The following is a 24,713-nucleotide window of genomic DNA, read 5'->3' on the forward strand; positions in this document are numbered from 1 at the left end:
TGTTTCTAAGACATGAACTAGAGAAATCGATGGAACAGTGAGAAACTACTGTGTGCAAGAATGTTATATAACCCAAAAGGAGGAGGAGCAATATAGTTAAGATGGCTAAGAGGGCCAAGACATGTAGACATGTGCTATAGCAGTTATGAAGCACATCTCAAACTGGGTTTCTTGATTGTAAATCTGTTTTTAAAGGTGCTGGAAAAGAAGGGAATGGAAAAAAAGACTATTTCCACTGGTCAGTTGGCTCAGTGGTAGAGCTTCAGCCTGGGGTGTAGATGTCCAAGGTTCAATTCCCGGCCAGGGCACACAGAAGAAGCACCCATCTGCTTCTCTACCCCTCCCCTCTCCCTTATCTTTTTCTCTTCCCCTCCCACAGCCAAGGCTCCAGTGGAGCGAGTTGGCCCAGGCACTGAGGATGGCTTCATTGCCTCGTCTGAGGTGCTAAAATGGCTCTGGTTGCAACAGAGCAATGGCCCCAGATGGGCAGAGCATCACCCCCTAGCGGGTATGCTGGGTGGATCCTGGTCAGGTGCATGTGGCAGTCTGTCTCACTGCCTCCCCGCTTCTCCCTTAAGAAAAATCCAAAAAAAGAAAAAAGACTGTTTTTAGGCATTTATGATCAGCATTATTTATTTATTTTAATTTTTAATTTATTTGGCAAGAGAGGAAGGGAGAGACAGACAGACAGACAGGGACATTGAGCTGTTCCTATATGTGCCCTGACTGGGGATCGAACCAGCAACCTTTGCTCTTCAGGATGATACTCTAACCAACCAAGCTATTCATCCAAGACAGCATTTTTTTTTTTTTACAAAAAGGAATATTATTAGATTTAGTTTGTTAGATCACATCAATGAAGAGGAGCCCTAAAATTAACTTCTTACAAGGGGTTCCTTGGATATTGATGGAGACTTCCCAAAACCCAAGACTCAGATTTCACTAAGAAGCAATAAATGTGCTTATTCTTAAATGACAGCATGACTGCAACTCTGACATTCCCACCCAGAGTAGCTCCCAGGCCCCATGCTCGGGTCACCACTGATTCTGCTGCTTCCCTTACCTGTACCCTTCATGATTATAGATACACTCATCTAATCCCACGGCCTTTCTTAGACAGTGAGTTTTTATATCTGAATATTTTTTTGAACCTTTCCACTTTGTTGTGTTTCTCTGGACTTTGTCCACATCAGAGAGGTTGAAAACCGAGCCAGACGAGCAGAGGAGAAGTTTGATGATGTAAATGAGAAACTTAATTTTACCCTGATAAGAAATAAAGAACTGGAAGAAGAACTGAATGAAATATCAAAGTCTAGGGAGAAGGATGCTGAAGGAGAAGAAAATGAAGAAGAAGAAGGGGAAGAAGGGGAAGAAGAGGAAGAAGAAGAAGAAACCAGGAGACCAGAAAGTTCCTCAAAACGTTCAAAGAAAGGTGAGGCTTGCTTTATAATTTTGCATTAGTTAGGTTGTATTTATGAAAGAAAACATGATTGGGTCACAGACACTTTAAGAGTACCAGTAAATATAGTGTTGACCCCCTAGTTCATTCTTCTCATAGGCTCGCACATACATTTAACTATATCTAATTCAGACAACTCACAAAAAGGAAAAGCAAATGACTGACAACTGTAGACTAGTAAACTAGCATGAGATGAAATGTTGACTTGTAAAACTGGCAAAGGTTGTTTAAAACAAAACAATACTATACTGGTCAGAGGGACAAAGCAGTTAATTTTACAGAAAAGTTGTGGGTGGACAGACAGATATAACCCTTCCCAAAAACATCTTGAGTGTACATGCGGATAGGCCTTAAAAGCAGGCATATACTTTGACCTAAAATATTTACTTTTGAGAATCTAAGGTAATAATTCTAAATACCAAAAACAATTAATGCACAAAGATGTTCAGTGTATTATATTTAATAGGAAAAAATAGAAACACTCTCTTTTTCCAATCATGGAAGAAAGCTTAAATAAATTATACTACATTAATATACCTGAATATTATACAACTATTAAATAGTTGAATATTATACAACTATTAAAATGGTGTTTACAAGGTGTTTATAATGACATAGGAAATTCTTGTGTTAACATATCAAATGCAAGAAATAAGGTAGGATACTTTTTTTTTTCTGAAGTGAGAAGCGAGGAGGCAGAGAGAGAGATTCCTGCATGCGCCTGACTGGGATCCACCCAGCATGCCCACCAGGGGGTGATGCTCTGCCCATCTGGGCTGTTGCTCCATTGCAACCAGAGCCATTCTAGTGCCTGAGGCAGAGGCCATGGAGCCATCCTCAGCGCCTTGGCCAACCTTGCTTCAATGGAGCTTTGGCTGTGGGAGAGGAAGAGAGAAATAGAGAAAAAAGAGAGGGGGGAGGGGGGAGAAGCAGATGGGCACTTCTCCTGTGTGCCCTGGCCAGGAATTGAACCTGGTACTTTCACATGCCAGGCTGATGCTCTACCACTGAGCTAACCAGCCAGGGCCTAGGATACTATTTTTTAAAGCTGGAAAAAAGTTCAGAAGTAAATATACCCAAATATTGACAGACATTGTCTCTGGTTGATGGAATTTTATCCGGAACTGTGTCTTTATTTTTTGACACTTACTGGATTTTCTGTGATGAAAATAACCTCCTTTATTTTATAGGAAAAGTCATTTAATTCTTTATTTTCTTATCTCTAATTAGTGCTATAATAGTCGCTCAAGCAGTTCTCAATATCCTCAATATGGGGCTATTTTTTCCTTTTTGCTATCATCTTCAACCTATCGTCTATTCCCAGAACAACTCCAGGTACAAGGGGTAGTACTGGGAAGATACCTACTTTTTTTTTATTTTTATTTTTCTGAAGTTGGAAATGGGGAGGCAGTCAGACAGACTCCCGCATGCGCCTGACCGGGATCCACGCGGCATGCCCACCAGAGGGCAATGCTCTGCCCATTTGGGGTGTTGCTCTGTTGCGACCAGAGCCATTCTAGTGCCTGAGGCAGAGGCCATGGAGCCATCCTCAGCGCTGGAGCCAACTTTGCTCCAATGGAGCCTCGGCTGCGGGAGGGGAAGAGAGAGAGAGGAAGGAGAGGGGGAGGGGTGGAGAAGCAGATGGGGGCTTCTCCTGTGTGCCCTGGCCGGGAATCGAACCCGAGACTTCCGCATGCCAGGCCGACGCTCTACCACTGAGCCAGCCGGCCAGGGTCGATACCTACTTTTTGTTTTCTGCTGTCACCCTTATCTTCCCCTGCACCCTCAGTGACAGAAGTAAGGTAGCTGGTCCCGTCCTCCCCACCCCCCCAGTCTACGGCCCTGGATGTTGTGTTACCAGCACTGCTGGAGAAGGAGTCTGGACACCTTTTCTCTCCTGTTAATGCTGAATGATAAAACATTAATTATTCCTAAGGCGACAGGCCTTTAGGTTTAAATATATGTGGAATAATGCTCATGAATAAAAAAAACTTCAGCACTGGCCAGTTTGCTAAGTGGATAGAGTGTCAACCTGGTGTAAGGATGTCCCAGGTTCAATTCCTGGTCACGGCACACAGGAGAAGCAACCATCTGCTTCTCCCCCCGCCTTTCCCCGTTTTCTACTCTTCCCCTCCTACAGACAGTGGCTTGATTGGTTTGAGCATCAGCCTGGGCATGGAGGATAGCTCCATTGGTCCAAGCCATCAGCCTCAGATGCTAAAAAATAGCTTGGTTGATTCAAGCATCAGTACCAGATAGGGGTTGCCGGGTAGATCCCGGTCAGGGTACATGCAAGAGTCTAACTATCTTCCCTCTTCTCACTTAAAAAAAAAATTTATCTTCTCATATTGTGCTTCAACTTCATCCTGATAATTTGAAAACAACCTTTTCTTGATTACAGATAAACACATATGTAAACCATACAAAATGCCTGTGTGTTCAACTGGAGAGGTCGCCTCAATATGAAATGAGTGACTTTAGTTTTGTTCATTTCCATAAAGGTCTTGGGGATTAGGTTAAACTCAAATTTAAAAGTTTTAGTAATTATAGCTAGAGGACAACCATGTACAGTTAGTCCTCTGTCTCAAATAATAACTGACACAATCACATAGTCCCCCTCCTCTGCCTTCTAGACACCTGTCAGTGTCATTGACAGGGTGCTGAAAACTGCAGGATCGGAGGTCCTGCAAAGTTTAGAGGGACTATGCCAGGCAGTCCCCGTGCTGTGCAGGCGACTGGAACATTTTCTCTGGAAAATCCATAAGTTAGACATTCCTTTGGTTTAGCAGGTGGCTCCTTTTAAAAATGCAGACACCTCTGGAGCAATGTGACATTCATATGGCACAGCCAGTGTCATGTTCACAGGAGTTAGTGCAGGGAGATCCCTCTTCTCGTGATTGCTGTGCAGTGAAGGAACGGAAGACTGTGCTGTAGACCAGTGGCAGTCAACCTGGTCCCTACCGCCCACTAGTGGGCGTTCCAGCTTTCATGGTGGGCGGTAGCAGAGCAACCAAAGTAAAAATAAAAAGAGAGATTTAACTATAGTAAGTTGTTTTATAAAGATTTATTCTGCCAAACTTAGCGAAAATCCGACATAAAGTACTTGGTAAGTAATTATTATTATATGCTTTAACTTGCTGTAACTCTGCTTTATAAATTTTATAAAGTAAAGTTACTTCTTTATAAATCACCATTACTGTGGAACCGGTTGGTGGTTAGAAAATTTTACTACTAACAGAGATACGAAAGTGGGCGGTAGGTATAAAAGGGTTGACTACCCCAGCTGTAAAGGAAAGAGCCTCGTGAATGCCGAGGGACAGAGTAGGGAGATTTTTTTTTATGTCAGTATTTTTAATAATTAGCAAATCATTGTGCTCTGAACCATGAATGAAGAAAGGATGTGAGACAGGCGTTGACAAAGATGAAGCTGATATCGTTGAGGCCCACGATTAGGAGTGAGGGGATACAATTAAAAGCAAGACAAGGGTGTGAACAAGGTGACCAAGTGTGGGATGGAGGTGTCAGTGGCCAGTCAGAAGGATTCAGACTGCGAAGTTTAGTGCCATGTGCAGCCAGGTCCTCCTGCACCCATCCCAAGGGTGGGGCTTGTGTAGGGCATATGCTGGAGAGAGGGACTAGAGGCAGAGCAGGGGTGCAGGGGTGGACCTGGCAGGATTCTGGGCACTAATTCTATTTTGATTTTTTTTTTCTGACCAACCTTGCAGTATGTACAAGATGGAAGGAGGAATTGTTCTTCTGTTCTCTTCTCTTCTTGACCACATGGTCCCCTTTTCCAGGACCCAGAACTCAGGCTGACTACACTTAAGCTTTGGCAAAATGCATATTGAATCCCAGGAACAAATTTAGAGTCAAATATTGGGCACAGAACCTGTTTGTAGCTTAGCAGTTACTCAGGCAGCATAGTATTTTTTAAATGCTTTTTCGGCCTTTGCCGGTCACTCAGTGGATAGGCAGGGGTCCCCAAACTTTTTACACAGGGGGCCAGTTCACTGTCCCTCAGACTGTTGGAGGGCCGCCACATACGGTGCTCCTCTCACTGACCACCAATGAAAGAGGTGCCCCTTCCGGAAGTGCGGCGGGGGGTCCGGATAAATGGCCTCAGGGGGCCGCATGCAGCCCACAGGCCATAGTTTGGGGATGCCTGGTAGAGCATCAGCCTAGTGTATGGACATCCTGGGTTTGATTCCTAGTGAGGGCACACAGAAGAAGCAAGCATCTGCTTCTTCCCCTCTCCCTCTCCCTCTTCTCCTGCAACCAGTGGCTCTGTTGGTTCGAGCATGGCCCCAGGCACTGAGAATGGCTTGTTTAGTCAGAGTGCATCAGCCTCAGGTGCTAAAAATAGCTTGGTATTTGAATATCAGCCCCAGATGGGGTTGCCAGGTGGATCCTGGTCTGGGTGCATGTGAGAGTCTGCCTCACAATCTCTCCTCCTCTCGCCTAAAAAAAAAAAAAAAAAAAAAAGACTTGTCAAGTTAAAAGTCTTGTTCATATGAGATAGTGTTACTACAACATTCTAATAGTTTTTGTCTTTTCAACAGTACAGCGCAAGGAGGGTATTCTTCACAGCAAATCCCGAATCCGGATGAAATCCAATCACAAGATGAAATCCAAGCAATATCCATAGGATGCTGGGTATTGCCATGGTTGCCATACCCTGGATATCTCTGTGCTATTGAGCTGACTCAATTGGAGGGCCTCCCTTTGCAACAGCTATTAGAAAAGCCACAACATACAACCCAAGAATATTTTCTTTTAGAGTCACAGTGATGGCTGTAGGGAATCAGTATATAAGCTTATTTACCAAATTAAAAATAACTTGTGCAAAAGTTTGCTAGCCCCTTCTATTGATTTTTCCTAACAAAGGTTTGGAAGTGTTGGTTTCAATTGAGGAAATAATGCTTTTTTGAAGAATGCACTCTGTGGAGAAAATTGAAAAATAAATGTGTCAGTTTTTTTCTTTTATAGTATCTTTGTTTTTATTGGTGAGAAGAGGGGAGGCAGAGAGACAGACTCCCGCATGTGCCTTGACCTGGATCCACATAGCAAGCCCACTGTGATACTCTGCCCCTCTGGGCATTGCTCCATTGCTCAGCAACCGAATTCTTCTTAGTGCCTGAGGAGGAGGACATGGAGTCATCCTTAGCGCCTGGGGCCAACTCACTCTAATTGAACCATGGCTGCAGGAGGGGAAAAGAGAGAGAAGCTAGAGGGGGAGGTGTGGAGAAGTAGATGGGCACTTCTCCTTTATGCCCTGACCAGGAATCAAACCCAGGATGTCCACACAGCGAGCTGACACTGTACCACTAAGCCAACCGGCCAAGGCCAAAATGTATCAATTTAAAAGAGAGGATCTGGATATTGTTCTTGGATTTCTGCAGCATTTTCAAATTTTCTGTGATTTTAGGCATTCTTTTTTTTTTTTTTTTTTCTGTATTTTTCTGAAGCCGGAAACGGGGAGAGACAGTCAAACAGACTCCCGCATGCGCCCAACCGGGATCCACCCGGCACACCCAACCAGGGGGCGACGCTCTGCCCACCAGGGGGCAATGCTCTGCCCCTCTGGGGCGACGCTCTGTTGCGACCAGAGCCACTCTAGCGCCTGGGGCAGAGGCCGAGGAGCCATCCCCAGCGCCCGGGCCATCTTTGCTCCAGTGGAGCCTCGCTGCGGGAGGGGAAGAGAGAGACAGAGAGGAAGGAGAGGGGGAGGGGTGGAGAAGCAGATGGGCGCTTCTCCTGTGTGCCCTGGCCAGGAATCAAACCCAGGACTTCTGCACACCAGACTGACGCTCTACCACTGAGCCAACCGGCCAGGGCCGATTTTAGGCATTCTTATAATTTATCTGATTTTCACTCTAACCCTACAAAGTAGATGAGGGAGATTCTATTATCCCCATTTCTTAGAATATGAAACTAAGGATCAAAATGGTTATAAGATGCCCCCAAGGTCACCAAACTGATCGATGTCAGAGCCCCCAGCTTTCTGGACCCGTGTGTGGATTGTTGGACGGTGGCCATGGGCCATCAGACCATTGCTCAAATGGTTTCCTTCACGGGGCTGGTATTGCTGAAAATTCACCCAGAATCTTCAGTTTTTGTTTTTATTGCTTCATTTGTCTGCTCTATTTATGATCTTGGATCCTTCTAGGCACTAGAGTTGGACTGACCTGCAAAAGTAAGTCACAAATGACAAATAAATTTGGCATGGTTGCATGAATATGTAGGTTTTAAAATCATCTGATATCCCTGGGAAGATTCATTGCTTGGGTAACATCAAAGGGCACAGCTAGGCTAGGCAGAATGTGTGGTTTTCCCAGCTGTGGATGGAGGTAAAGAGGTGGCCTGAACATATGACAGGTGACTCTGAAGTTGGCATCGTGATGTACTGCTACATTAGACTGTTGGGAATTTTCTTTTTTTAGAGGTCAGTAGGGGTGGCAGAGGGAAGGAGCATTGAAATGACTGAGAGGTTACAGTCTAGGAAAAGCATCCCTGGTTTGGGCCTTGTTTCTATTGTTTAAACATAGTGAGAAAACAGCCTCTCAGACAAGGTGCTACAAAAAGTTCTAGGTCCATTGTTAGCAGGTCCATTATTAGCAGAGAGAGTACATTTTTTTCTGAAATAATGTTCAGCAGGGTTTTATGGGAGAACATTCATAAACAGAAATCCTTTATGGGTGTTTTTATGTAGAATATTTAAAGTTCTCACTAGGGAACATCTCCAGTAATAACCTCGGATAACAGAGTCAAGAGGCGCTTTGAAGGAGAAAAATCCCCAACTGGTGAGCACTGGGGGTAGAGACCACCATTTCTATTGCAGCAACGTGGGAATTCCTATTTTACTAACAATGAGTTTTAGTCATACTTTTGTAATGCTACTAATGTTCATAATGTTATCAATTTTTTAAAAGTTTATAAGAGGATTCACTGTATATCACTATTCTTATTTACTTGGCTATTTTTTTCTGTAGCTGTATTTTTCTAATTGTATAAGTCAAGTTAATGGAAAGTAAGGCCAATTATATTATAGAAATATATTAATATTAGGAAATATCTATACAAAAAATACTTCAGGGTATGTATAGATTACATAATGTTATTACTGTTTGAAAAATAAGCCAACTGGTCAATTTTATACTGAAAATACAGTGGTACCTTGAGATACAAACAGACCAACATATGAATTTTTTTTTTTTTTTTTTGCATTTTCTTTTGCATTTTTCTGAAGCTGGAAACAGGGAGAGACAGTCAGACTCCCGCATGCGCCCGACCGGGATCCACCCGGCACACCCACCATGGGGTGACGCTCTGCCCACCAGGGGGCGATGCTCTGCCCATCCTGGGCGTCGCCATGTTGCGACCAGAGCCACTCTAGCGCCTGAGGCAGAGGCCACAGAGCCATCCCCAGCGCCCGGGCCATTTTTGCTCCAATGGAGCCTTGGCTGCGAGAGGGGAAGAGAGAGACAGAGAGGAAGGTGCAGCGGAGGGGTGGAGAAGCAAATGGGCGCTTCTCCTGTGTGCCCTGGCCAGGAATCGAACCCGGGTCCTCCGCACGCTAGGCCGACGCTCTACCGCTGAGCCAACCGGCCAGGGCCCCAACATACGAATTTTTTAAGATACAAGCTGTGATTCGGTCCATATTTTTGTTCAAGATCCAAGCGAAATTCTGAGATATGAGTCGTGATTCGGGAAGCTGCCGCTAATTGGCTCATTGGTGCACAGGTCCAGGGTCGGCAGTTTGGTATACAAGTTGACTGACTGATATATGAGCTCGGCTACCCCGTACTTGAAGTGATGCATCCTCAGATTTTAAGCAACGTGTGTCAGATAAATGTTTTTGTCCTTTTATTTCTTGTGGGAGACTGCAAGTGGCAAAGCCTTTGTAAGTTCGAGGCTTAACAAAAGGCTAAGTTCTTACCCCCACTCCTCCATATTGTCTATAAAGCTGAGTATTTGCACTCATCCCAACCCCCTACCTCATTTGCTTGATTAAGTTGCTAAAGGCCAGGTTTTTCTCCACACATCCATCTTAGCTGTGATGCTGGATTGTTTGTACTAGTCCTATCCTCCACGTCCCTCGAGAGACTAGAGGCAGTTTCCTTTTATTATTTGTTTTGTGAAGTTAAAATGTTATATATGGTGGGGGTTTTCTGCACTTGGGAGAATTCTGGGGTTGCCTTGGAAATGTGACTTTGTTTTAATGATCTCTTTGATTTAATGACTTCACTTTGCCCTATAAATAAAGCAGTAGAGGGGTGGAAACTCGCCCTTTTGCAAGCTATCATTTGCATTGCAGAGTCCTCCCGAGCCCACCCTATTTCTCTTTAAGTCTATTTTCTTAATTCTGTGCCATTCCCACTCAGGACCTGGAATTATTAGCCGCGCTGGTTCATGGCAGTTTCTCTATCTAAAAAGGGAGTCTCCATAAAAAGAATTCCTTTTAAATCTTTTATTTATATTCAGCCCAAGTATATCTCTTTACTTTTATTCACTCAGGAATGTTTAAGTGTCACTGTGGTGCAGGTATCAGAGTGTACAAGACTGAGTGGTTGAGGGGAGATGACTAAAAGATACCTTTGAGGAGGTACATCTTAGTATAGCTGGAGAGAAGGCTGCATCTTAAGTACAGGATTATATAATACCACGTGATAGGCACAGTGACGGGGGCGCGTAGGAAGGGCAGCAGGAGCAACAAAGACCTTGCCAAAGGGGTCGGAGGGCACACAGCAGAAAAGGACATCTGAACTGCATCTTCAGAAGTCTAAGTTTAGCCATCTATAGACTCAAAATCCTTTCCAAAGTAGAATGATGGCTAAAGCTCTTTCCCTTACTCTGATGAGATGATCTATTGAAACTTGTTATATCGCTTCTCGGTCATTACATGATTTCACTATCTTCTCCTGTAGGTTGCTGCATTGTGACCTCATACATTCCACGGGCATTCTATCTGGAGACCAAAGAAAGGGCACTGTCCCAATAGGCCAAGGTTGCAGGTTTGATCCCTGGTAAGGGCACATACAAGACTCAACCAATGAATGCATAAATAAGTGAAACAAGAAATAGATGTTTCCCCCCCCCTCTCTCTCTCCCTCCTTCTCCCTTTTTCTCTAAAATCAATCAATTTAAAGGGAGGGGGGTGGGAGTGAGAACACAGATGTGGCTGTCATACCTCAGGCCCCTACATGGTCACATTGTCCTTCGCTCCTCTTATAACATGGGAGAGTCTTTCTTTTTAGGATTCAGGGGTTCAACAGGTTTGGAATGACTTGGGAAGGGGATGCTTCCTTGAGTTCTATTGCTGGGAGAAGACAAGACACTCAGCATGTCAAACGGCAGCGGTAAAACCACAGTGGAAGGTTTCTCTGTGGACAGGGATTGGAGAGTGTGGAGGTAGCGCAGCTGGACAGCAGCTGGAGTGCCCGACAGGATCTCAGCTGCCATCCTCAGGGACTCGGAGGCCGCCTTCTCCCCCTCGGCAGCGATCATCTGGAGAACAGATGTGAAGAAAAGCAACGGGATTTTCTTCATTTCTTGAAAGTTTTAATCACTATTCAGCAAACACTGAGCATCTATTATGTGGCAGGTGCTGTTAAGCACAGAACAAACTCTTAGTTGTCAAGGATCTTGCTCTAGGGGAGACAGATTACACTATTACTTGTAAGTCGGGGCAGACTCTGTTAAGGGCCTTGACAAGTATAGTGACATGTCTGGGGAGTTATTTTGTCTAGTGGACCAAGAAAGATTAGTAGGATTTTGCCATATGGAGAAAAGACTGGCCAATGTTCCAGGCGAAAGCATGGAATTCTGAAAGGGAGACGCCCCACTCCTGCAAAGTGAATGGGTAAGCGTTTCAGAGGACAAAGCACCAATCTCAACACCGAAAGCCCCTGAAAGTGGGCAGAGGACCATCTTCCTCCCCTTGCTCCTCTGCTTCCTCTTGGTTATCAACCTTCTATGTGGTTAGGGTTCTTCTGTCACCTACTTCCTGTTCTTCAGAGAAATCCGCCTCCCCTGCAGTCCTCCTTTACCTCCTCCCAGCACCCCGCCCATCCTCACAGTCGGGGTTCCTCGCTGGCCTGCCTGAGTAGGGGCTGTGGGTCCACAGCCTTCTGTTGGCTCTGGCGTCGGGGGAACTGGGCCCTCCCTGATCCTGGCTGTCCCTCCAGGGCTTGTGCAGAGCTAGGGAGACAGGTCTGGCTGTCATTAACCAGAGGTGCCAGGTGACGGATATTACCCAGGAAAAGGATGAAGTGTGGTGAGATGCCTTTGGGATGGAGGAGATGGTCACTCTTAGCAGTGGCCTCAGAGAGAGGGTGGGTGGGGCAGGGAAGAGATGTCACATTAGTCAGGTGGGAGCTACTAATAGAGCAATTTTAATAGAAATGGTCAGAGTGGGGGGCCCACGCCAGATTCCTCTCAGCACCTGAATGGATGGGAGGGGAGGGAGCCAAGGGAAACGCTCTGCCCGAGCAGTCCTGGCGTCCCCGGTGCTCCCACAGACTGGCCTCGGGGGCACTGCTCACCCGCACTCTGGCCTGTCTCTGTGCTTCGGCCTCCATGGCCAGGGAGTGCTGGAGCCCAGCTGGCAGCCTCACGTCCTTACTGCAAAGAGAGAAGGTGGCCTGGTAGGTGTGCGCCCCTAGACCTCCGGGTGGAGTGTCTCCAGGGTCAGTGCCTCAGTGTAGATTTCTATTGTCGCTGATGCGACAGCACAGCTGTGGTTTTCTCTTTCCATGTAAAATAAATTGTGCTGATGGAGTATGTTGATTTCCCCCCACTTGGTTTAATCTAAATCCCAGCTATTAAATTTGAACAATGAAAAAAGGCCTTAAAGAATCACACTATTAATAAGGGAAGTCATTTAAGAGAATTGACTTTGAAAAGGGTAGAACTAAACTAACAGGAACAGTACTTAATGCATTGCCTAAAAGATAAAAAATATTTTACCCTGAATGTAACTATGAAAAATACATAGATAGAAAGCAGTTCCTCAAAAAGTTCAATATCGAGTTAACATATGACCCAGTAACTCCACCCCTAGGATCTACCCATGAGAACTGAAAACGTGTTCACACAGAAACCTGCACATGCACGCGGGATAATACTCGTCCATATAAAGGAATGAAGCACTGATTCATGCTACAACGCGGATGAACCTTGGAAACATTAAGTGGAGAAGCCAGACACAAAGGCCACATGTTATATAACTGCATTTATATGAAATGGCCAAAAAAGGCAAATCCAGAGAGAGTACATTAGTGGTTCTCAGGGGCTAAGTGTTGAGGGGAAATGAGAAGTTTCTGCTTAATGGGTTCAGGATTTCTTTTTGGGTGGTGAAAATGTTCTAGAATTAGATGGTTGTGATGGTTGCACCACTTTGTGAATATACTAAAAACATTAAATTTTACTTTAAAATGGCTTAAGGGTGAGTTTTATATGAATTCTATCTAAGAAAAAAGTTTTTTAATCTATGGAAAATGTGAAAGTAATTTGCCCAAATGTCACAGTGATTATGAGATAATCAGTATTTTCTCTTCCCCAATTTATGCTAATATGGCTAGAATCATATAGATGCAATGAAAATACAGTGGTACCTTGAAATAAGAATTTAATTCATTCTGTAACCAAGCTCGTAAGTCAGTCAACTCGTATATCAAACTGCCAATACTGGACCCGTGCGCCAACGCGCCAACTAGCAGCAGCTTCCTGAATCACGACTTGTATCTCTTGTATCTCAGAATTTCGCTCAGATCTTGAACAAAAATACGGACCGAGTTGCAGCTCATATCTTAAAAAATTCGTATATAGGTCTGTTTGTATCTCAAGGTACCACTGTAACATCAAATATAAAACTTGTAATGAAACAGAAATATTTCCATTTATCATATTGTTCTTCCCAATTAATTTCCTACCCACATTTCTGTTCTCTCCACTTTGATTCCCCAAATACATGTCACTGAATCCAAGGCGACCTGTGGAGGGAAGAGTTGAAATGTCAGTGACAACCTCCAGGTAGATCTTGTTAGTGTCTTTACAGGAGGGACACAGAGGGAGTCTGACTACAGAAGAGAAGGGGGTGTGATGAAGGAGGTGTGTGATGAGGGCGGTGTGATGAGGGGGTGTGATGAGGGGGGTGTGAAGAAGAGGGTGTGATGGAGGTGGTGTCATGAGGGTGTTGTGATGACGGTGGTGTGATGGAGGCGGTGTGATGGATGCAGTGTGATGAAGGAAGTGGAAGTGGATGGTGGAGTGATGACTTTGGAGATGGAAGAAGGGCTGTGAGCTAAGAAATGCAGGCCATCGCTAGAGGCTGAAAAGTCAAGGGGACGGATTCTCCTTTCATAACCCCCATTAGGAACCAGTGCGCTGACACTCTTTCACCCAGTGAACCTGATTTTGGACTTCTGGCTTTCAAAATTGTTCAAGATTAAATGGATGTTGTTTGAAGCCACGAAGTTTGTGGTAATTTGTTATAAGGGCAATAGGAAAGCATACAGATGGCCTATTTGTTAAATCTATTTTAATATACATTTATTTGTAAACAAGAGTCGGTAGTCTCTCTCCCAAGTGGCTTTTAATTACAGGAGCTTGCCTATTCTTTCTAGTGGAGGCATCTATTTCCCCCAGGTCCCAGTCTCCAGAGATGGGAAAAAATGAACTGTAGGTTCTGGAGGAAAAGGGGCGAGGCATGGAGCTCCACATGTGGGCTCACATTCTTTCCCTTTTTTATTATTTCTGATGATTTCTTAGTGGTTATTGGCTTTGAAAGGGTGTCACCTTCAACAGTGAATACCTGGTACATGGAAGACTCAATAAATGACCACTGATAAACATGAATAAGAGAAAGAGACATTTCAACACATTCTGTGTTAAATGTACCGAAGTACCTTGACATCTTGGGCAATGCTCTTCCTCTCCAGAAGAATTTCAGTGAGGGAGCGATGAGCCAGCAGACGCTTCATGGTGGTCTGCACAAGGGACTGGACAGCTTTGGACACGTGAGCAAGACTGCTTAGGAGAAGAGAGGCATTTTCGATTCGGTAGTAGCAGATAGCATCGATCTCCATGACAAGCATGTCTTTGGTCACAACCTAGGCAGAAAAAAAAAGGGTGGATGACAAGCCTAATTCTGGGGCTCCTTTCCCACGCAGGGTTAGATAATCTAAATGTGTTCAGGAGATTTTATCTGAGTAAGATTATAGCAAGGATGCAAAAGAACAGTTGGCCTTCCCTTTATTCAAAATAGACATGTTTTTGAAGACCATGGAGTTTTTATTTAACTACATCAAAGAACTCATAATTTAAAGGAGTCCTGTTGTAAATCCTTTTGTAAAATAATCAGGAAGAATTTTCTTATATGAAAAAAAATCAGTTGTTTATCAGGGCTTTCAAAACTGATGCAAAAAAACAAAAATAAAAAAACTGATGCTAAAAAAGTGTGCTCAAGAAGAACAACATCTGGAAACAAGCACTCGAATGTTCTGCACACTTCTGTCCACTAGAGGGCAGTCTGGGGAGAGCACACTGGGAGACACCTAACGGGTGCACATTCTCAGCATTTCCATGTTCAAACACTTATCACATGCACATAAGGATTTAGTAGTGAGGATGTTATTCTCAGTATTGCTTATTGTAATAGAAAATTGGAAACAACTTAATGTCAACAGTAGGGAATTGTAAATTGTTGCACATACATCCATACAATAGAATGCGATGTGTCCATTTGCAATAAAAGGGTAGAAACATAGTTAATTATGAAAAGATGATCACAAAAATTGTTGGGTGAAAAAGTTCATGCCACAAAATAGAATGTATAGGGATACACTCCAAAATGTTGACATCTATCTGTAAATGATAGGATTAGGGGCAAGTTTAATTTCTTCCTTTTTTACATTTAATTATCTAAAATAAGCTTTTAAAAATATGTAATTTCTCCCTGACCAGGCGGTGGCACAGTGGATAGAGCATCGGACCGGGATGCGAATGATCCAGGTTCGAGACCCCAAGGTTGCCAGCTTGAGCACGGGCTCATGTGGTTTGAGCAAAAGCTCACCAGCTTGAACCCAAGGTCACTGACTTGAGCAAGGGGTTACTCGGTCTGCTGTAGTCCCCTGGTCAAGGCACATATGAGAAAGCAATCAATGAACAACTAAAGTGCCACAACAAAAAACTGATGATTGATGCCTCTCATCTCTCTCTCTGTTCCTGTCTGTCTGTCCCTATCTATCCCTCTGACTCTTGCTCTGTCTCTGTAAAAAAAAAAAAAAAAAAAAAAAAAAAAAAAAAAATATATATATATATATATATATATATATATATATATATATAATTTAACAAAAGAAAGAATGAGAAAAAATTTCAAGTAGGGGACAATTTAGGAAAAACTTATAAATCTAAATTACTAATAGAAAAATCTAGGTGTTATCTCTATTTTTAATTCCTTATTGTGGTAAAATACACATAAACATCAAATATGCCATCTTAACCATTGTTAAGTATACAGGTCAGTAGTGTTAAGTACATTCACACTGTTGTGCAACCAATCTCCAGAACTCTTTTCATCTTGTAAAGCTAAAATCCATTAAGCAACGACTCTCCATTATTCCTCCAACCGCTGTAATCACCATTGTACTTTTTTTTTTTTTTTGTATTTTTCTGAAGCTAGAAAAGGGGAGAGACAGTCAGACAGACTCCTGCATGCGCCCCGATGCTCTGCCCACCAGGGGGCGATGCTCTGCCCCTCTGGGGCGTTGCTCTGTTGCGACCAGAGCCACTCTAGCGCCTGGGGCAGAGGCCAAGGAGCCATCCCCAGCGCCCGGGGCCATCTTTCCTCCAATGGAGCCTCGGCTGCAGGAGGGGAAGAGAGAGACAGAGAGGAAGGAGAGGGGGAGGAGTGGAGAAGCAAATGGGCGCTTCTCCTGTGTGCCCTGGCCGGTAATCGAACCCAGGACTTCCGCACGCCAGGCCGACGCTCTACCGCTGAGCCAACCGGCCAGGGCCACCATTGTACTTTCTGTCCCTATATATTTGACTGCTCTAGGTACCTCACACAAGTGGAATCGTATAGTATGTACCTTTTTGTGACTGGCTTATTTTACTAAGCTTAATATTCTCACAATTCATTATGATGTAGCATATATATAATTTCCTTCCTTTATGTGGCTGCATAATATTCCATGGTAGGTATATTCCCATTTTGTTTATCGATCCAGCCACTGATGGACACTTGAGGTGCTTTCACCTTTTGGCTATCATGAATAATGTTGCTATGAACATAGGTATATGAATACCTCTTCAACATTTTGCATTCAGTTCCTTGGGGTATATACCCTGAAGTGGAATTACTGGACCAGATAGTAATTCTATTTTTAATTTCTTGAGGAATTGCTGTATTGTTTTCTACAGCAGCTGCACCATTTTACACACCAACAGTATACAAGGGTTTCAATCCCTGCACTTGTTATTTTATGTTTGTTTCTCTTTGGTAGCCATCCTAATAGGTGTGAGGTAGTATCTCATTGTGGTTTTGATTTATATTTCTCTAATGATTAGTGATGTTGAACATTGTTCATGTGTTTGTTCACTGTTTGTATATTTTCTTTAGAGAAATGTTATTCAAGTCTATATTGGCCAGGTCTCTCCAGAGAAATAGAATCATGTGTGTGGTTGTGTGTGTGTATGTATGTGCGTGTGTGCATTTGCATGTGTGTGCATGTAGAGAGAAAGAGATTTTAAGGAACTGACTTACATAATTATAGGGACTGACAAGTCCAAAATCATCTGGGTATGTCAACAGGATACCCAAGGAAGAGTTGATATTGCGGCTCAAGTCTGAGAGAAAACTGTTGGCAGAATACCCTCCTCATCAAGGGGAGGTTAATCTTTCTCTTAACACCTTCAACTGATTGGGTGAGGCCCAGCCACATCTGCTTTACTCAAAGTCTACTGATTTAAATATTGATCTTATCTAAAAAATACTTTCACAGCAACATCCAGATATTTCTTTCCAAATATCTGGGTGCCATGGCTTAGCCAAGTTGATATATAAAATTAACAATCATGAGTCCTTTTTTTTTTTTTGTTTTCTTGTTGAGTTGTTCTGTTTATATGTGCTGGATATTAACCCTTGATCAAGACATGTTATTTGCATATATTTTCTTCCATTCTATAGGTTATCTGTTCACTCCACTGACTGTGTCCTTTGTTGTACAGCAGTTGTAAATCTTGATGTAGTCCCTATCTCTATTTCCCTTTTCTACTTTTGATCTTAAATAGTCGTTTTTCCCTGGACCAGAATTAGCAGCTGAGCCATGTAAAGTGTGGCAAGAAAGCAAAATTCATCCTTTGGCTTACTTCATGAAAGGGTATCTCCAGGGTCTGGAGGCGAAGGTCAACCTTGTGATAAATATCCAGGCAGGGCAAAAAGAAGCAGAGGCCTAGAAGAGCAGGAAGAGGAAGTGACAGGTGAATGCTGAGCATGGAGACTGTTGGGGTTCACTTTTGGGGGTCAGGTTGTATAATGCATTGCTTTTCTTAACCTGCAACTACACACAAGTCATTGGCTGGTCCGACTACTACCCCTCTAGTGTGTGTGTTTTTGCTAAAGTTACCATATAACTTATTGTTCAATCTGGGACACTTTTGAGGGTGAAAAGAACTGTCACAACATACTCCAGGACAACAGCCATAAACCAGGATTATCCCCAGAAAAATACGCTCCACATCTTGGATTATATATCTATCTCCTTCACTAGATTTGAACTCCCTAACAAGAGTGTCGTATGCACAATAATGAATAAAACATTCTTGTTAGCTTTAGTGCCTGACTTAGTGCCTTTTATGTACTCTATAAAATTATTTTTGTATCCATGCATGTACCAAGGTGACAAACTTTAGAGCCAGCAACCTCCATGTGGTATTTCCTAAAAGGTAAGCCCCAGAGGTAATCAGAATAACAATATCATGGTACCAGCCTTCTTGTTAGTTATTCCTCATCCACCCAATGTAATGAACAGGGCTGATGTGCAATAAATATTTTCAGAGGTTTTTCTGAGATCCCATTGGACACGCTGGGCTCCTTTAGAACCAAAGCCCTGTTGGAAGCAGCAGCACCTCACAGGGCCCAGTTTCCCTCTGAGGAACAGCCCAGCTACTAATCCTTTCTAGCTCCAATCAGGAAGGATGCCAAAACGAGAAATAGGACAAGACAGTCCCTGTTCTAGAACTACAGGGTCTGGCTCTACTTTTGTGTAGACACATCTAGTAGTTATGAATTTTTAAATTCTGACTTGTATCTTCTAGTCTGGTCTCTATTCTCTACCTGTTTCTGTGGAGCTGGCTTAGAACTTGGACCATTTCCAATACATGCACAATGGGATTTTGCTCTTGTTCATGCCTTCCTGGCTCACTTGGATCTCCAAATAGCACTACTAGACTTTTCTGGCTCATCATATTTCTACCAGCATGGGCCTCTGAATATCAACCCCACTAGACTTTACGGTCCTAGAGGTTGAAAACCACATCTCATTTGTCCATCTTTATATCTCTGGTGGTTATACAGTATCTGAAATACAGGAAGTGTTGAATCTATGTTTCTTAAACTCTGCCAACTAAAGACCAATTTGTTACTTGGATGCTGAACTTTATCTGTCTCTCATGGTTTGGTCTGACCCCCTGGACTCTGATTTAGCGCAGCTTTGCTCTGAGAATTCACAGAACTCTGACCATACACACATTCTACCCAAACCAGTGCCTGGCCATGGCTTCTAAGCCTCCTAGTTACTGCAGCCAGCCTGGCCCTGGCATTTAGCTCTCTGCAATTGCCCTCTCTCTTGGTCATCGTGACCTGGTAGTAACGCGATACGAAGAATTTCTTAATAACTCATGTCACAAGTAACAGATAGGAAAAGATGATATCATGAATCAAGTTACTTCAGGTAATCTGAGGTCCATGTGACAAATATGCATGGATTGAAGGAACTGCCAAGTCTATATGGAGTTTAAAAAGTGTTTCTTACCAGGGCCTTTGGCTCTTCCAGGAAGCAGATGTCCTAGTCGGAATATAATTACTCTCTCATATTCCTGTACAACCTAAAAAAATTTAATCCTTTGGAATCACTCCAAGAAAGAAAAGTCTTCAAAAGGCCTTCACATGAGAGTAATCCTAGGTATCAGGAACCTTCTGTTTTGAGAACCAAGAAAGAACTTAGGTTTCCAAAATCAACATTTAGTAAGTGTAGAATTTAGAGACCAATGAAAAAGTATACTGGCTATGTTAAATTTTTTGAACCTGTAAACAGAAGAATTTTGATTAAAGAGTCATGATTATCTAAAAAAAAATGCTTCTACTAATGTCCAACATTCCTTAAGAAAATAAGAAGTTGCAGAATATTTATCACAGCAGGCTCAGTCTGGTATTTTTCAGTGACTTCTGCATTATTAGCTTCTGTATGTATCAGTTATTAGTTATTTAACAGAAAGAGGAAGTACATTTTATTTTTTTTTAGATTTTATATCTTGATTTTTGGAGAGACGGGAGAGAGAGAGAGAGAAAAAAAAAAGAGGGAGGAGAAGCAGGAAGCATCTACTTGCTGTAGTTGCTTCCTGTATATGCCTTGACTGGACAAGCCCAGGAATTTGAACCAGCAACCTCAGCATTTCAGATGCTTTATCAACTGTGCCACCACAGGTCAGGCAAGAAAGTACTTTTTTTTTTTTAATTTATTGATTTTTCTTTTAGAGAGAGAGGAGTGAAAGAGAGAGACAGAGAGAGAGAGAAGGAGGAGGAGCAGGAAGCATCAACTCCCGTATGTGCCTTGACCAGGCAAGCCCAAGGTTTCGAACCGGCGACCTCAGTGTTCCAGGTCGACGCTTTATCCCACTGCGCCACCACAGGTCAGGCCAAGAAAGTACATTTTAATACCCCCCTTTTTTTTTTCAGTTACAGAGAGGGAACAGATAGGGACACACAGACAGGAAGGGAGAGAGATGAGAAGCATCAATTCTTCATTGTGGCACCTTAGTTGTTCATTAGTTGCTTTCTCATATGTGCCTTGATTGGGAAGGCTACAGCCGAGCCAGTGACCTTTGGGCTAAAGCCAGTGACCCCACACTCAAGCTGGTGAGCCCGTGTTCAAGCCAGCAACCTCAGGGTTTTGAACCTTGGGTCCTCAGTATCCTAGGCCAACACTCTATCCATTGTGCCATGGCCTGGTCAAGTTTAATACCACTTTTTATATTTTATTTTAAACTGCAAGAAATACCTCAAAATAACACCCTAATCTTCTACCTTATGACACTGGAAATAGAAGAGCAAACTAAGCCTAAAGCAAGCAGAAAGAAGAAAATAAAGAGTGGAAATAAATGCAATAGAAAATAGAGAAAATCAACAGAACCAAAAGTTGGTTCTTTGAAAAGATAAACAAAAATGACAAATATTTTGCTAGACTGACCAAGAAAAAAGAGAGAAAACTCAAATTGCTAAATCAGGAATCAAAGAGGAATGATGACAGTTACATCACCACTGTCTTTATGAAAATAAAAAAATATTATATAAGAGAAAATACTATGAACTACACACAAACAAATTAGATAACTTAGATGAAATGGACAAAGTCCTACAGGTACACAAACTACCAAAACTGAGTCAAGAAGAAAAAGAAAAACTGAAGAGAACTAGAAGAGATGAAATTAGTAGTTTAAGAATTTCCCACTAACAGAAATACAGAATTAGATGGCTTCACTGGTAAATTCTGCCAAACATTTAAAGAAAAAATAATACCAGTTAGTCACAAATTCTCTCTCTTTAAAAAAATAAAATAAAAAACATAAGAAGAAATCTTCCCAACTCATTTTCTGAGGCCAGTATTACCCTGATACCAAAACAAGAAGGACATCTGTTATAGAAACAGACACAAAATTTCTCAACAAACTACACACCACAACCAAACGGGACTTATCCTAGGAATGTGTAGTTGGTTTAACATCCCAAATTCAGTGAATGTAATACATATCACTAGAATAAAGGACAAATACCATGCAATTATCTCAATAGATGCATTTGACATCCAGAGGTGGATTAAGGTTGGTTGAGGCCCCTGGCACAGAAAAAAATATTGGGCCCCTTACATTAGAAAAAGTGTAAAGTCTAGGTTTTGCGGGGCCCTTCAGAAGTCAGGGTCCAGGGCACATGCCCGGTGCGCCCACCGTTAAACCCGCCTCTGTTGACATCTCAGTAGAAAAGGCATTTGACAAAAGCCAACACCCTTTCATGAAGAAGAATAAGAAGAGGAAGAAGAGGAAGAGAGAAAGAGCAATCAGCAATGGCCCTGGCAGCATCGATAGTCCTCGTCAAAGACATGCTCTAGTCTAGACAATGTCTAATAATGGCAGGAGTACCAGGGCCTGGCCATTTCTGCCCATCATGGGACTCCTCTATGAAGCAGACTTTGCCCCAGAGTTCCCTTTCAGGCTGGCCAAGACTTTCTTAGAGCTACACCACAGTCTGAGGCTATTTCGGTCCAGTCCTTCCTTCCTCTTCTCCTGGCACAGGTGTCAGACCTGTGTCACTGTCTGATGGCTTCCTCTACCTGCTCTTGTTCTCTCTCCCCTTATTTCATAATGCAACCCAGTAAATCCCTTGCACTTCTAATTCTGTCTTGGCATGTGCTTCCCAAACTGACACAGGTATCCATTACTTCAGGGACAGGCAAGTGTAACCACCTCGGGGTTAGAGATAATTGTCATTTATGGTCAATGGATGCTGACTTGGAAATTTTCTGGAAGAGTCAGAAGTGGACATCATGATCTCTTCTGGGCTGGTCTTTGTGTCCCAGAGTGCAGATGACCTGAGCGTAGCCCCTGTCCTGAAGGGAGAGATTGGGTGTCAACAAATATTATACATGCACTAAGTGCTGGGATGGATGTGAAAGCAGAGTGACATGAGAGTACAGGGAAGGAAACGACAGTCTGGGGGAGCCACGGAGGGCGTCTCAGGCACATCTGGGCAAGGTCTTCGAGGAAGAAGCACTATCCTGGTGGGTGAGTGGGGAGGGCATTCCATGCAGAGCATACAGCCCATATTGAAACACAGACGTATGAGTAGACATGTGGTTTGTAAGAGGCTTCAGGAAATTATTTATTGGGTCCTCATGGGATCTTACCTTTATGCAGAACCAGATAGAAAAAGGGAAGGTCACAATGATGAAGATCAAGGATGTGATGACAAGAAGCCACTCACAGGCCCCTAAACCAGAAGACTTGGTACCTTGAAAAAGAAAAAAAAAAAAAGAGAGAATAAATATATTGAAACTTGACCACCTTCACTGACTAGTACATGTTGGTCCAGTCCTTGGTATTATGGCCTGTATTATCTGTGTGAAGGGCTATGTGGGCCTATGGATGGCAGAGCAGACCCCTGAAAAGGCAGGAGTATATTTCCAAACATTTGACCAGCCAGTGTTTTTCCCCAAGGAAGTTCCTGTTCTCTGCAATTTAGTTCTCATGTATTCTACTTTGGGAAATGCTGCTCCATCAACTTGATATTTTTATAAGAATCTTCCTTAAGGGCCAGAACAGTGTTATCATCATGTTTCCTTAGTTGATAAAAATATTTCACCTGCCAGTGGTAGCCCGAGTGAGTAAAAACAAATAAATGCACATACTGACAAAATTACATTTCAAAAGTGAAGAAGGGCCTCAAAATTCCTTCATACCGTAGTTAGGGCTGTAGATAGATGTTAAAATTTCATAGCCAGCAGAAAGCAATATCATGCAACTATTCCTTGCTGAATTCCCTTTAAGCTTCATCCTACACTTAAGATATAATAAATTGTTTCCCTTTCAGTCATTATAAAAAAGATTGGAAACAAATACACTTGTTCCTAAGGGTTGCTTCACCTGGAGAAGCCAGAGCCGCCTTTCCCTGTGAGTTCCTCCTTGGGTCTAACCTGCCTCTCTTTCAGCTTGCAGGGATTTAACTGAGCGAGTTCCTGCCCCAGGCTTTGCGCACACCGCTTTGGATGCCTTGTCTCCTCTTATCGTCATAGCTTCCCTCTGAGCCCGGTACTGGTGTAATCCCGGGTTCCAGGTGGTTAAGGCCCTGGCTGTGAATGAGCACATGGCTAGCAAGTGGCTGAGCTGAGACTTAAACTCAGGGCCGGCTCTTCCCTACTCAGATCTGCTGCCTTTACTTTTAGGAAAAATGCTCATCCCAAAGAAGCCTTAACATGTTTTTAGGCAGGACTGAAATGTAGGGACTCCGAGGGAAGACTAAGCTGCACAGCTACCCAAGAGCCACCAGTTCATCCGTGTCTTTACTTAAGTTAGGTGCCCATGTACTCTCCCACGGCCACAAAACCCAGCAACCACAAACCCAGTGGTTTGTTTGCCGTGTGGACTGGTCCCCAACCTGCCTGCCGTACCTTCCTCGGGCCGCTCGCTCTCCAGCAGCGCCACCACCTCGGTGCCCTCCTCGCCTGGCCCCCGGACCTCATCCACATCCACAACGGTGGCCGCCGGCGCTCGGGGCTCCCTGGGGCTCCCTGCCCGCCCGGAGTCCCGCTGCTCACGCCCCGCATCCCGGCGCCCGCGGCGTCCACCCTCCTTCTCCACCTTCGCCCTCTTGTTTTCCCTGTGGGGGGACCCGCCGCCTCTCCCGGGGGCCTCCCTGGAGGAACTCCGAGCCCTCCTCTCCATCCTGAGGGCGGCGAGGCCGGGAACGCGGTCTCTGCAGCGTCTTCTGCAGGGTGTGTCTTGGGGGACCGTAAAGAAGGTGGGCGGGGGCGGGGCCTGGGGTGGGGCCCCGGGCGGCACCTTTGCTTAAGGTGACAAGGGACAGCTGCTTCTCAGCGGAGCTTTAGACAGAGCCTTCCAACCCCCAAACAGGGTGTGACTTTCAACAGTGAGTTTGTGGGAAAGCCCGTGTGCCAGGTCACGGTGTTCAATAATGTGTTTTCTACACTATGTACCTCAATGCCACCGCGGCTGGCTGTGACCCGGCACGCTGCCACCGTGGTCCTTCTGCACTGCTGGGGAGCTCGCGGGAACAGAAAAGCCGTCCAATTAGGGTCACTTTAAGGGGAAATTAGAAACTTCTCCCCACTCGCCCTGATTTGTTTCCTATCCTGGCCCTGCTCTTCTTGCCGATGCTTTAACAGTTAAAGTACCATTACAGTGACTGGTAATGGTGTTGGTGCTACTCCTGGGAGGATTTGGATTTTAGAAGGAGGAAGAAAAA

At 43.8% G+C, this 24,713-nt stretch overlaps 2 protein-coding genes across 2 annotated transcripts in view; one reads left to right on the forward strand and one right to left on the reverse strand.

Annotated features, from left to right (window-relative positions):
* AXDND1 (axonemal dynein light chain domain containing 1) overlaps nucleotides 1-6,296 on the forward strand; it is a 63,942-nt gene extending 57,646 nt beyond the window's left edge. Inside the window, exons 24-26 of the mRNA XM_066255124.1 lie at nucleotides 1,194-1,432; nucleotides 1,854-1,861; nucleotides 6,024-6,296. Coding sequence (XP_066111221.1) covers nucleotides 1,194-1,432; nucleotides 1,854-1,861; nucleotides 6,024-6,104 — 328 coding nt within the window. The 3' untranslated portion in view covers nucleotides 6,105-6,296. The remainder of the gene's footprint in view (nucleotides 1-1,193; nucleotides 1,433-1,853; nucleotides 1,862-6,023) is intronic.
* Nucleotides 6,297-9,929: 3,633 nt separating this feature from the next.
* On the reverse strand, nucleotides 9,930-24,186 carry NPHS2 (NPHS2 stomatin family member, podocin). Its single transcript, XM_066255125.1, has 8 exons — nucleotides 23,899-24,186; nucleotides 22,639-22,742; nucleotides 19,495-19,567; nucleotides 17,831-17,913; nucleotides 14,365-14,568; nucleotides 13,394-13,449; nucleotides 12,001-12,079; nucleotides 9,930-10,963 (listed from the first exon to the last, which is right to left on the reverse strand). The coding sequence occupies exons 1-8, from the start codon at nucleotides 24,170-24,172 to the stop codon at nucleotides 10,685-10,687; spliced, it is 1,152 nt and encodes a 383-aa protein (XP_066111222.1). The 5' UTR covers nucleotides 24,173-24,186; the 3' UTR covers nucleotides 9,930-10,684.
* Between the last annotated feature and the right edge of the window lie 527 nt (nucleotides 24,187-24,713).

This window comes from Saccopteryx bilineata, chromosome 2 (assembly GCF_036850765.1).
Source record: "Saccopteryx bilineata isolate mSacBil1 chromosome 2, mSacBil1_pri_phased_curated, whole genome shotgun sequence".
Taxonomy (NCBI): domain Eukaryota; kingdom Metazoa; phylum Chordata; class Mammalia; order Chiroptera; family Emballonuridae; genus Saccopteryx; species Saccopteryx bilineata.